Here is a 14,845-nt window from a genome sequence, read left to right on the forward strand (position 1 = left end):
GTAGGGTGGAAGGTGAGCACCAGGGGTGTTCTGCCCTTGTTACGGTTGGAGGGGTGGGGTCTGAGGGCCAAGGTGCGGGATGTAGACGAGATGCATTGGAGGGCATCTTTAACCATGTGGGAAGGGAAATTGTGGTCTCTAAAGAAGGAGGCCATCTGGTGTGTTCTGTGGTGGAACAGGTCCTCCTGGGAGCAGATCCGGCGGAGACCGAGGAATTGGGAACCAATTCCAAACCAGACCAGTTCCACCTGCCTGCACCTGGCCCTTATCCCTCCAAACCTTTCCTACTCATGTACTTATCCAAATGTCTTTTAAATGTTAAAATTGTATCCACATCCAAAGCTTCCACAAGAAGTTCATTCCACACAGGAACCATCCTCTGTGTAAAAGATATTCTCCTCATTTTCTTTTTAAACCTTCCTCCTCTTACCTTAAAAATGTGCCCCGAGTCTTGAAATCCCCCATCCTAGGGAAAAGACAACTACCTTTAACTCTTTCTGTACCTCCCATTATTTTATAAATTTCTATCTGCTTCACCTCTCAACCTCCTACATTCCAGTGAAAAAAGTCCCAGCCTTCCTTTATAACTCAAACCTTCTATACCTGGCAACATCCTGGTAAATCTCTTCTGAACTCTTTCTTGCTTAATAATGTCTTTCTGATAACTCGGTGACCAGAACTAGACACAGTATTTCGAAGAGACCTCACCAATGTCCTGTACAACCTTAACATGACTTCCCAACTCCTATGCTCAAAGGACTGAGCAATGAAGGCAAATGTGCCAAACGCCATTTTAACCACCCTGTCTATATGTGATGCAAACTTCAAAGAATTATGTACCTCCGTCCCGAGTGTTCTACAACAATATCCAAGGCCTTATCATTAATTATATAGACCCTACCCTTGTTAGTTGTACCAAACGCAATACATTGCTTTTATTCAGATTAAACTCCAACTTCCATTTTCTAGCCCAATGACCCATTCGGTCAAGATGCCTTGAAAATAAAACTTACGAATTTCATGTGTGTTTTTGGAATACTTAATTAAATGTATCAATTTGGGGTTCATGTGACCCACTCCAAATTCTGCTTGACAATAAGTCTGCATGGCTTGGTTGCTATATTGAGACAATTTGGCCCAGACTGATTTACTGAGGAGGAGACACAAGATGTTCATCCTGTAAATAGTTATCTGATAATGGATAGACAGCTTAGGCTCTAATTTTTACAGGGAGATGACAGCAATGTTAAGCTTTATAAATGCTTATACATTAAACTATTTAATTACAAGATTGAATACACTTGAAGGTGTAATGCGGAGTTAATTAGGACATGCACCTGCATACAAAGTGCCTGTGATTTATACTGTCACAGAGATAGCTTTTGAGAGGTTTGTTTGCAAATTGAAACATAAAAAAAAAAGTTAAGGTATCCCTGAAACTCCGAAACAAAGGCTTCTACAAGAATGAGATAGAGAATAGAGGACCCAGCAGGCACCTGAGTAGATTACACAGAATGCAAATAGATCTCCCATTTGAATTAAAGAGACTGGGTTTGTAAGATCTTCAGCAACGTTGGAAGATTCCATCATCATTGACTAGAAGCAGAAATCTCCAGGTCAATCCACATCACAAAAGCCAACTTGGGAATTAATCATTACCTGGCTAGAAAAGGTAAACAGAAGCAAGCACCAGGAGAAACAAATCATTTTGTATAGGTTCCTGAAAAATCAAGAAATGAATGAAGACTAAAGAAACTCTGTAAAAGGTAACCATGAGGTAGGATTTTCTGATATTGAATGCTTTCACTCATTGGTTTTAAAAAAATCTTGAAACCCGAAATCCTATTGTACAGAAATATCAAATTTCTCTTTTAAAGTCATCAGCCTCATGGGGACTGTAACAACAACGCTACCTTTTGTTTTGTTCTCAGCAGATTTGACGATGTGGGTTCTCTATCTCATCAACTATACCAATTAAAAAAAGTCATTAGTTGAGGCCTCCATGTGCTACTCGTGACCTCCTGCCAATAAGGAAACTTGCCTCCTGTTATACTCTGGCAGAGTGGCAAGATGTATCGACTTTGAATCAGGTCAATATAGATTTTTTTCAAATGGTTATTTGGTACTGTACTACACAAATTTGAGTTTTGCTGAAAAATGCCACAGTTTGTAAAAATTTTCATCTCACACTTATTCGGACAATTTGCAAGAATATAGATTTAAGGGGGGAGAGCAGTTATACTGTAGGAGAGGAAAGTGTTGATTGTTTGGCAAGTGGACTTTACCTGGTGGAGGCATTGCCATGGAGAATATTCCAGTTAATGATGATTGATAGTTAAGTGTCAATTTTGATTTTAAACCAGAGTTTGACTCTGCTTTACTAAGGTAAGACCAAGAAAGGAACCAGCGATTAACTGCCACCTATTCTCTTAGGTTAGAACAGGTGCAGTGTGTATACTTGCAGACAAAGAACAAGACACAATGTGCCAAAACATGAGGCTTCCAATGTGGACAACTGTACCACATTGCGAGCCTGAATGACAATGTTAAATTGGCTTTAAGTACAATTGTTTGCATGTAGGATTATCCATCAATTGCTGTCCAATTGCAGAATTATATCAAATGTAGGACACTGTGTTGTGACCTTTGCAAACACAGGTTAGCAAGGCACACAAGAACCCAAGGGAGTGAGGTTAGTAAAATAGCATGTATAGAGGACTGCGTAACAAATAGAAACAGAGTTGGATTATTGGGGACTTTTTCAGGATAGTATCGTACAACTAGTGGAGCACCACAGGAATTTGTGTTGGGACCGCAATAGTTTACAATTTATCTCTTGGATGATGGAAGTGAATGCACCATAACTAAGTATACAAAAATAAGTAGGAAGACAAGTGGCAAGGATCACATATAGATGATACAGAAGCAAAGAAAAACAGGTTACGTGAGCAGACAGAAAAATAGGCAGACATAGTATCATGTGGGGAAATTTAGGGCTGCGTATTTTCACAAGAACAACAGAACAGCTGAATATTATTTAAATGGGGTAAGATTTCAGGATGTTCAACTCAGAGGAATTCAGAAGCCCTTGTGCATGAATCACAAAAAGGTAGCACACAAGTTTACTGAGTATTTGGGAAAGCAAATAGAATGTTGGTCCTTATTTTGAAGGAATGGAGCATGAAAATATGTAGATCTTGCTAACATTACATGAGGCGCCAGTCATACCACAGCTAAAGATAATACTGGATCCAACAAGAGTCAAACAAATTGGTCAAATAACAAAACAACAGACCAGAGAAGTGGAAACAGTTCAGAATTCAAAAGGAGAACAAAGGGAATGATTAAGAACGGGAAAATAGAGTACGAGAATAGACTTGCAGGGAACATTAACACTGACAGTAAAAGCTTCTACCAATGTATGAAGAGTAAAGGATTGGTGAAGTCAAATGTTGATCCCTCACAGTCAGAGATGTTTGAGGAGTTTGTAATGAGAAGTGTGTACAGTTCTGGTCCCCATATTTCGTGAAGGATATGAAGCACTGGAAAAGGTGCAGAGGAGATTTACCAGGATGTTGCCTGGTCTGGAGGGAAAGTCTTATGAAGAAAGGCTGAGACACTTGGGTCTGTTCTTATTGGAAAGAAGGCGGCTAAGGGGGAATTTGATAGAGACATACAAGATGACCAGAGGATTAGATAGGGTAGACAGTGAAAGTCTTTTTCCTAGGATGGTGACTTCAGCTTGTACGAGGGGGCATAACTACAAATTGAGGGGCGATAGGTTTAAGACAGATGTCAGAGGCGGTTCTTTATGCAGAGTGTGGTAAGGGTGTGGAATGCCCTACCTGCTAATGTAGTCAACTCAGCCACATTAGGGAGATTTAAACAATCCTTAGATAAGCACATGGATGATTTGGGGATAGTGTAGGGGGACGAGCTGAGAATAGTTCACAGGTCGGTGCAACATCGAGGGCTGAAGGGCCTGTTCTGCGCTGTATTGTTCTATGTTCTAGAATAAAGAAACGAATGATCAACTAAGTACATACTTTGGTTTTGTGTTCACAAAGATGAACACAAACAGAGGCGTTTAGTTAGAGGGAGGAGTTTAAATAGATCAGCTTCAGTTGGGAATTGATTTTGGGAAATTTGATGAGACTGAGGGCTGATAAATGCCCAGGGTTTGATAATCTATATCCCAGAGTTCTGAAGGAAATGGACCTAAAAATAATGGATGCATTGGTGATCATCTTCAAAGATTTGAAAGACTCTGGAACAGTTCCTAAGATTGGAGAGTAACTAATGTTACCCCTCTATTTAGAAAGGGAGTTACAGAGAAAACTGGAAATTATAAACCAACCAATCAGCCTGATGATGGTAGCAGGAAAAATTATTTAATAGCAGAGCACTTTGAAAACAGTGGTAGGATCACACACGCCAGGCAGCTTGGATTTATGAAAGGAAATCATGTAGGGCAAATCAATTGGAATTCTTCAAGAATAACTAGTACAGTTGTTCAGGGGAGCCAGTAAATATGGTTCATGTAGACTTTGGTTTTCAACAAAAGACCCACATAAAAGAGATTAGTGTGTAAAATTATAGTTATTGTGGGGGTAGTGAATTGAAGATGGATAGAAAACTGGTTGGCAGACAGGAAACAAACATCGAGAACAAACTGACTTTTTCCTAATGACGGCAGTGACTAGTGGGATACTGCAGGATTCAGCACTAGGACCCCAGCTATTCACAATATAGATCAGTAATTGAGATGAGGGAACTAAATGTAATATCACCATATTTGCAGATGACACAAAGCTGGTTGGGAAGGAGAGTTTTGAGTTGGATGCAGAGATGCTTCAGTGTCATTTGGAGTGAGTGGGTAAATGCATAGTAAATGCAATATATGAGAGATGCAGTAAATGAGAGTTTATTCACTTTGGTAGCAAGAACAGTAAGGCAGATTATCTGTATGGCTATAAATTAAGACGGGAGAATGTGTGAAAGGACTTGGGTGTCTTCATGCACCATTTACTGAAGGTAAGCATGCTGGTGCAACAGGTGGTAAAGGCATCAAATGGCATGTTGCCTCCATAGTGAGAGGTTTTGAGTACAGGAACAAGAATGTTTTGTTGTAATTATACAGGGTCTTGGTGAGACCCCATCTTGAATGTGTGCGCAGTTTTGGTCTCCTTATTCTAGGAGGGATGCTTTGCTATAGGGAAAATGCAGCAAAGGGTTACCAGATGGATTCCTTGGACGGTGGGACTGACTTTGAAGAGAGGTTGAATCGCTTCAGACTACAGTCACTGGAGTTCAGAAGAACAAGGGATTATCTCATAGAAACTTATAAAATTCTAACAGGACGAGACAGAATAGATGCAGGGTGTGCCTGATGGTGAGGCAGTCCATGATCAAGATCAGAATCTAGAGGGTATGGGCATACCATTCAGGACTGAGGTGAAGGGAAATCACTTCACACAGAGAATGGCAAGTCTGTGGAATATGCGACCACAGAATGTAACTGAGGTCAAAACATTTGTATGATGTTTTGGGAACATGTCGAGTCACTTCACCAGGTCATGAAAATAAAATGCAAAGCAATGAATCCCAAATGATTGCAATAATTACCCGAGAATCTGAATCTTGGACTGCAGGAACCCACTCTAAAACAATAACAGATTTGAAACTAAAAAACACAAAATCAGATTACTTCCTCATAATCACTTCATCGATAGATTGTAAAAATGTTGATAAAGCATTTTTTAAAATCAGACATACATTTCTGAAATGTAATTTGCCTTTTTCCTCACAGTAAATTCACTCGAGGTCTGTCGATCACTAGGCAGAAACATACTTACAGCCAGACAATAGGACTTCTATGACGTGAGCAAATGCATTCAGCAAATATTTATCTTGTTACCTTCAATTATTCTGTTGCTAAAGAATTGTCATTTGTCTGCCTTTAGCTTTTACAGGAATGTTATTGATTTTGGTACAACAGCAAATCTACTGAATGCAAAGGATGATCCATTTCAACATGTCTTTGTAAACATAAAAAAAAGTAGATATCTAACTGGTCAGAAAAACTGAAAGTGAAAATTCCATGGAAACGGACCAATATTTGCTAAAGAGCTGAATTTTATTGAAAGAGCCCTTTACTTTGGCTGTTAGAAGAGTATTTTAATCTAAAAGGATGAATTGACACAAAACAAGTAATGATTTGCATTTATACACTGCCTTTCACAACCACAGGATATGCCAAAGCAAGTGAGCATTTCTGAAGCCGCATTAAATTGGATTCCCTACAGTATGGGAATAGGCCCTTCAGCCCAACAAGTCCACACTGACCCTCCAAAGAGTCACCCACCCAGACCCATTCCCCTACATTTACCCCTGACTAATGTACCTAACACTATGGGCAATTTAGCATTGCCAATTCATCTGACCTGCAGATTGTGGGAGGAAACTGGAACACCCAGAGGAAACTCAGACAGGCACTGGGAGAATGCGCAAACTCCACACAGACAGTCACCTAAGGTGGGAATCGAACCCAGGTCCCTGGCACTGTGAGGCAGCAGCGCTAACCACTGAGCCACCATGCCACCCATCTGCTGCAACCTTCAGCAATCAATTTGTGCAGGATTCTAGAAACAGCAATGAAAAGAAAAATGACATGGCCTTTTGTTTTAGGTGTTGGTTGAGCAATAAAAATTCACAAGGACAAAAGCTCCACTGCTTTTCTTCAAATAGTGACAAGGGAATATTTATATCCATTATGATGATAATATTTGACAAATCACATCTCGGAATTAAACCTGGCTTGATAGATCATTTTTAAACTTTTGCAGTTGGTTAACACAGTGGTGCATCAGCGAAACATATTTACTCAAGGCCACAGACTTTTTCAAAATTTGCATGCAATAATAGGTTTATTAGACAAAGCAAGTGAAGAAAAAAAAAGCTAGGTACATGAAACAGTTCAAATATCTGAATGCAAACAGCAAAACAAATGTTTCAACCTGTTCCCCTACACTATCACTTTAAAAATAGATGATTCCAGACAGAGTTTACTCCAATCTCAAATCTAACTTTTTAAACTTTACCAACTCTTCGCAGTTTGCTTTCTTTGCAATGCAGAGACAATTTTACTGTTTCTTTCAGAGTCCACTGGCATGAACCTTTTATAATTCCAGTTCAAAGTTTGTGAGAACATTTGTAGCTCGGGTGCTCGTTGCTGTGGTTCCGTTCGCCGAGCTGGAAGTTTTTGTTGCAAACGTTTCGTCCCCTGGCTAGGCGACATCATCAGTGCTTGGGAGCCTCCTGCGAAGCGCTTCTTTGATGTTTCCTCCGGTGTTTATAGTGGTCTGTCCCTGCCGCTTCCGGTTGTCCACTACAGCGGACAGCTGAAACTGACAACTGGAAACGGCAGGGACAGACCACTATAAACACCGGAGGAAACATCAAAGATGCGCTTCGCAGGAGGCTCCCAAGCACTGATGATGTCGCCTAGCCAGGGGACGAAACGTTTGCAACAAAAACTTCCAGCTCGGCGAACAGAACCATAATTCCAGTGGCCTGAATTTAATTCCTCCAATTACTATGCAAACTCTCCTAGCTTTGTTGCTTCACAATCTAGAAACAACTGTTCCATTGAGGTGAATGCTTTCCCTGAGCTAAACACTATATTCTCCTGCCAGAAGAAATGGAACTGAACACTTGATTCTTCAGATTTGGATCCTGACCTTCTGCTTTGAAGTCAAAACTAAACTAATGGCCTTCATGTGTTTATTCATCATAAATACAACAGTATAAACATTTAATTCATTAACACCGCAGGCATATGACTGGAGTCACATGTTTTCTTGGTATTAATGCATACTGGTCAATGTTTGAAATAACTTGCTTGTGTTTTTTAAGATTAATCATCACAGGACTAACCAAACTCTAGCTGGCTATAGTTGTAAAAAAATTCCAAATTCTTAAGAGATTAATGTTATAAATTTATCATCTCATCCAACAGGTTCAATGAGACAGAAGATGTCAGCAACACTGCCTCAGCAATAGCCTACACACTGACATCCAGCTGGGTTCTAGCAGAGTCACTTAGCTCCTAAACTCATTACTGCTTTGGTTCAAACACAAAGAACTGATTCCAGAGGTGAGATGAGAGTGACTGCCCTCGACATCAAGGCTACATTTGACCATGTGTGGCATCAAGGAGCCCAAACATGTGGCGTCAATTAGAGGAAAACTCACCAGTGTTTGGAATCATACTTGGCGAAAACATGACAATTATGGTTCTTGGAGGTCAGTCATCTCAGCTCTTGGACATCTCTGCATCTCTTCTCAGATACTGAAACAGTCCATGTCCAAATGTAGCAATACCTGGACAATTTCCAGACTTAGGCTGATACATGGCAAGTAACATTTAGAATCTTACCATGTTACCATCACTGAATATTCCACTAACATTTTCAGAGTTACCATCAACCAGAAATTCAACAGGACTACCCATATGAATACAATGGCTACAATAGCACATCAGAGGCTAGTAAAACTGCAGTGAGTAATTCACCCTCTACTTCCAAAGCCTGTCCAGCATCTACAAGGTACAAGTCGGAATGTGATGGAATACTTCCCACTTGCTTGGATGGCTACAGTTCCAACAATATTTAAGAACTTTGACACCATCCTAGACAAAGCAGCCCGTATATTGGCACCACATTCACAAACATCCACTCCTTATACCACTGACACTCTAGAGTAGACGTGCTGTAGAAATTCATCAAAGTTCCTTAGATAGCACCTTCTAAACCCATGACCGCTTCTATCTAGAGACACAAGGATAGTAGACACATGGGAACACCACCACCCTCCAAACCATTCCTGACTTGGAAATATCACACTATTCCTTCAGTGTCATTGGGTCAAAATCCCGCAATTCCCTTACAAATGACATTGAGGTTTTACCTACAGCACACAGACTGCAGCGGCTCAAGAAGGCTGCTTATCACCACTTTCTCAAATGGTCAACAAATATGGGCTCACCCAATGTTGTCCACGTCCACATTGAATAAAAAGTGGATGGTTTAGTTAAACAATTGCACCTTTTACAATTAACTCTGCCTGTAATACACAGAAATATCAACTCAAAATTTATGCTCAAAAGACCTGCTATAAAACAAAGGATTGTATGATTCTAATCTTTAAGAGCAGAACTCCCACGTTGAAATGCAATAAAACCTCAGCAGTACAGTTATCTCCCAATCTGTAACATGAAATATTTAAAAACTGAAGTACCACGAGAATGAACAGTTGGCTTCACATTTCTGTAGCTTACATTACAGAAAGACAAGTTTGCAAATGACTTTGTTTTGGTGGGAACCCTTCCTGGAATACACTGCTCTGTTGAATTTTTATAACTACAACAACATATAGAAAGAGTCTACATTAGAGTGGTGCTGGAAAAGCACAGCAGGTCAGGCAGCATCCGAGGAGCAGGAAAATCTACGTTTCGAGCAAAAGCCCTTTATCAGGAATAGAGGCAGGGTGCCTGCAGAGTTTACCTAACATGTAGAAAGCACCAGTGGGAGTCTTGACCTCCTTTGCCGATAAACCTCTAGTTTTGAGGATAAAGAGGACAACGTTAACAAGTCCAGCATACCTCCTTTTGCTGACAGCAGTCCACAAATTTGCAAATTAAGTTCTACCCAAGCATCCCACTAATCTGTCATAAATATTATTCGCTTAATTCCCAAATGCTGGGGAACTGCTGTAACACAGTCAATTAAAAAAAAATTCAAAAGCATGCATCTCCTACAATGTAATATATTGAAAACCAACTCCAATAATGGAAAAGGATAGCTGTCCATATCTGGGGTGAATCTCGAACAACGATCTTTCAAAGAACCAGGGATTTAGCAAAAAAGCACCAAGAAAGTTGTAAATTTAAGAATCTAGAAACAAAAGAAGCCTGTAGCTAGCAGGTCAGTTTTGAAATAAGGAGCTTTCCAGTACTGAATACTCTGCCCAATGATTAAATGAGGCTATAGTCTTTCCATCTTACTAGGCACAACAGCAATGAATCATCGTGGCTTCAGGCACTGCTTCATTAAATAAGAGGCAATTTCCTCAATGATTAAATGTTAAAAAAGGAAGTTTCATAAATGTTTCCATAAACAAGTTTGTCGTTAGTGAGCCAAATTTCCTCCTTTCCCTGCAGATGTAAAAATCCGAGGTAGAATGGCCACAATGAAGAGAAGGCAAGGTCCAGAACAGTCTTCAAGCTTGGGCTTCATAGAATACTGTTTATTCCATATTAAGATTGAATGCAACAACTGATTATATTCAGTGATAGATCGGGTTTTAATCTTACTGCAACATTATTGCAGACAATTCCATGAACTCTTCCGCCAATTCAGTACCTCCCAAACTTAGAAATCCATCCCCTCCCACCCCCATCAACATCACCAATGTATAGTTGGGAACATCAGTTCAAGGTTGCCAAGCTGCAAAATCATAGAATCCACACAGTGTAAAAGCAGGCTATCTGGCCCAAGTCCACACCGACCTTTCAGAGTAACCTACCCAGACCCACTCCCCAACTACCCTACATTTACCCCGAACTAATGCACCTAACCTACACATCCCTGAACATTATGGGCAAATTAGCATGGAAAATTCACCTAACCAGCACACCTTTGGATTCTGGGAGGAAACTGGAGCTTCCGGAGGAAACCCACGCAGACCCAGGGAGAATGTGCAAACTCCGCACAGACAGTCGCCGGAGGCTGGAATGAAACCCGGGTCCCTGGTGCTGTGAGGCAGCAGTGCTAACCACTGAGGAAAGAATGAAAGAACCTGATATTCCTGGGGGCCATATTTTCTCTACGCATTAATTTTGTGGAAAAACACCCAGAAAGGGAATAAGACTGATAGAAAGCCCCAAAAATATTAAAGTTTGCTCAGATATGCTATTGGCAAAGCAGGACAAACAAAATCTGGCCAATTATTGGCAAAGATTTGGAAGATGTCGCTGATAGTGACATCAAACTGCACTTACCCAGCAACAACTTAGTTCATAAATAGTCATTTTCAACTCTGTCAAGCACCCTCAGTGTCAGATATCATGACAATCTTGGGCGACGCATGGACTAATAAAAGCTGAACTCCAGAGGGGTGATGGAAGTGATTGCCCTTCCATCAAATAAGCACGTGACCAAGTATGGTAGCAAAGCACTATAACAAAACTGGCTTAAAATTCTCCACTGATTAAGGTCATAATTAGCACAAAGGAAAATGGTTGAGAGTGTTGGTACAGTACATTGCTACAGGAGTTCCTCAGAAGCAACCATCTTCAGCTACTTTGTCAAAGACCTTCCCTCTAATGCGGGGTCAGAAGTGGGTGTCTGCTTGTAGTGTTCATTACCATCATAACTCTTGAGATATTAAAACAATCTGTGCCCACACGAGATAATGTTTGGACAACATTCATGCTTTGTTGATAAAGTAGAGAGAACACAATTGTGTCACACAATTACCTGGCAATAACAACCTCCTGTCAAGAGGTTCTAACAATTTCCCTTTGACAATCAATAACATTACTGAATTCCCCCAGTTCCAATCCTAGACATTATTGTTGACTGTCCATAAACACTGTGTTTACAATAACAGGTCAGAAGCAGAAACTTCTATAGTGAGTAACTGACCTCCTGATTTCCTAAAGCTTGTTCAACATCTACAATGAGATAAGTCAGGAATATAATGGAATATCATGCACTTGCCAAGATAGTACAGCTCTACCAATTATCAAGATTCTCAACACCATTCTAGCCAAAGCATCACTACCTTAAATGTTCCCTATTTCCACCACGGGTTCAGTTGCAGCACTCATGCTTACTATCTACAAAATGTATTACAGCAATTTGCCAAGAGTCCTTCAAAATGCATGACCGCTATCACCTAGATGACAAGTGTAACAGATGAAAAGATTAGGTTACTTACCCTGGAGCAGAAGTCAAACCTAGAGACTCTCTGAGCAATAAGACTCCAGTATAATTCACACGGTTTAAAACAGCACTTATCTTAAAATCTTCATTATTCAATAATGCCACCGAAAGAAACAATTAGAATTTTGTTGTGACACCAATCATTAATAACTTTAATTTGTAATTAGATAAACTGCGTAATAAAAATCACAATTGTGATCCATTTGTATCGTCTGATACTATTTCAATAAGAAGAGTAGACAAATTTATTAGTTCTTTAACACCACTAATTAACTAAGATACAAATTACTGGAAAGAAAAATTAACAACAGTAAGCCTTACTACACAAGAGGTTAAATTACCATTAAAAATAAGAGAAATGGTGAAATGCAATCAATGCTATCCACAGATTAGTGCCTTAAAAATATTACTTCCATAAGTAATATTTGAGCAAGATAACTTAAGGATGATCAAGATATCTAATGATTCTTAGGACTAAATTTTCAGTTTACTCACAGGCTACACTGCAATTTATTAAATACTTTCTACTTTCAAACATTTGCTTTGTTCAACTTCACAGAAATCAGTTATTTGGAAAGCTGTGAACAATCAGCTCTTAATGAGCAAATTATAGCACTTGTGTTGGTTTTTGAAAACTACACAAATAGTCTAACAGGAGAGGAAGTTATCACCACCTGCTCAGGGTTATATTTAGACAGCACTCCATCCCCATGAAATTCCTCCAGTACATCTTTCAGTTTCTTTGAGGAATCTGTAAAAAAAAAGAGAAAATTTTGAAAAGGTGCAATTTATTTTTGTAGTAAGCTTCAATTCTGAAATGCAGAGGCATTTCTTGTCTTGGCATTTCAACATTCTCAGGAGAGGATTCATTCAATCACCTGCTACACATTTAAAAGCATTTTGGCTGAGGTATTATTGGGGAAGTTCACTCTGAAAAAAAAACATATTTGGATAGCATAGCTATATCACTTCTGTTATAAACCAGGTAGTGTGGATCACTTGACCTTTACACAATCTTTGATTCAGTTTCCAGTGATTTCACTGAAACAAAGATTGGTCAGCACTCCGCTTGGCCAGGTTATCACCTAGGCAACAAAAGCTGAATATTGTACTGTACAATCTGTACCATTGTGTTGACATTAGATGTCTTACACAGTGATGGAAATGCTCTGATCCAGCATCACCTTACCCAGCATTTGACAATCTAAGAAACTGTAATGTTCAAAATCAACTGAATTCTGTATTGTATTAGATTCTAAACAATACGTTGTCATTTTTAAATTGTATCTGAATATATTGGCAATTACTCCAACTGAGATTAAGAGCAACATTGGCAATGGCAGTTGCAGAATAATATACAAGTAACACATGCTCTCCCTACTTAGCCTTGAAATTCATTGAACTACTGAAAACACACAGCAGCTATTAAATTGAGGATTGTTATTACATTTGAATTGTAGTTTCAGTGTACAGGAGGTAGGGCAGTGAGGTCAGGGATAGGTTCACAAGGTTTTGAAGGGGCACCAGCAATCAGGATATTGGTTTGAAATGTGTGTACTTCAATGCCAGGAGCATCTAGAATAATGTGGGTGAACCTGCAGCATGGGATGGTACCTGGGATTTCGATGTTGTGGTCATTTCAGAGACATGGCTAGAGGAGGGACAGCAATGGTTGTTGCAGATTCCGGGATTTAGATGTTTTAGCAGGAACAGAGATGATAGTAAAAGAGATGGGGGTGTGGCATTGTTAATCAAGGGTAGTATTACAGCAGCTGAGAAAATGTTTGGGTACTCATCCACTGAGGTAGTTTGGGCTGAGGTTAGAAACTGGAAAGGAGAGGTCATCCTGTTGGGAGCTTTCTATAGGCCTCCGAATTGTTCCAGGGATGTAGAAGTAAGGATAGCAAAGATGATACTCGATAGGAGAGAGATCAACAGGGTAGTTGTTATGGGGGACTTTAACATGCCCACTATTGACTGGGAATACTATACTTCAAGTAGTTTAGATGGGTCAGTTTTTGTTCAATGTGTGAAGGAGGGTTTTCTGACACAGTATGTAGACAGGCCAACAAGGGATGATTCCATATTGCATTTGGCAGTGAGGAATTAACCTGGTCAGGTGTTAGATTTGGAGGTAGGTGAAAACTTTGGGGATGGTGACCATATTTCGGTTATGTTTACAATAGCAATGAGCAGGGATAGGTATATACTGCAGGGAAAGAGGTATAACTGGGGGAAAGGCAATTATAATGAGATTAGGCAAGATTTAGGATGCATAGGATGGGGAAGGAACCTGCAGGGGATGAACACTCTTGAAATGTGGAGCTTATTCAAGGAACAGCTACTGTGGGTCATAAGTATATATCTATCAGGCAGAGAGGTAGTTGTCGAGAGAGGGAGTCATGGTTTATTAAAGAAGTTGAAGCTCTTGTCAAGAGGAAGAAGAAAGCTTATGTGAGGATGAGGCATGAAGGATCAGTTGGGGGGGCGGTGTTGAGAGTTATGAGTTAGCCAGAAAAAGATCTAAAGAGAGGGCTAAGAAGAGCCAGGAGGGGCGTGAGAAGTTGTTGGCAGATAGGATTAAGGAAAACCTGAAGGCCTTCTATAGGTATATCAGGAATAAAAGAATGACTAGACTAAGATTAGGGCTGAAAATGTGTTGCTGGAAAAGTGCAGGTCAGGCAGCATCCAAGGAGCAGGAGAATCAAAATTTCGGGCATGAGCCCTTCTTCAGGAATGAGGAAAGTGTGCCAAGCAGGCTAAGGTAAAAGGTAGGGAGAAGGGACTTGGGGGAGGGGTGTTTGGAAATGTGATAGGTGGAAGGAGGTAAAGGTGAGGGT

The 14,845-nt window shown here is 40.0% G+C and overlaps 1 protein-coding gene across 8 annotated transcripts in view; it reads right to left on the bottom strand.

Moving 5' to 3' along the window:
* The window catches only part of LOC122551298 (diacylglycerol kinase beta), a 544,642-nt gene that overhangs the window by 417,799 nt on the left and 111,998 nt on the right, over window positions 1-14,845 (bottom strand). For all 8 annotated transcript variants that reach the window (XM_043692997.1, XM_043693004.1, XM_043692998.1 and 5 more), the window contains one exon: window positions 12,680-12,756. In XM_043692997.1, the coding sequence (XP_043548932.1) occupies window positions 12,680-12,756 (77 nt within the window). The remainder of the gene's footprint in view (window positions 1-12,679; window positions 12,757-14,845) is intronic.

The sequence above is a fragment of the Chiloscyllium plagiosum genome, chromosome 7, assembly GCF_004010195.1.
Source record: "Chiloscyllium plagiosum isolate BGI_BamShark_2017 chromosome 7, ASM401019v2, whole genome shotgun sequence".
Classification (NCBI taxonomy): domain Eukaryota; kingdom Metazoa; phylum Chordata; class Chondrichthyes; order Orectolobiformes; family Hemiscylliidae; genus Chiloscyllium; species Chiloscyllium plagiosum.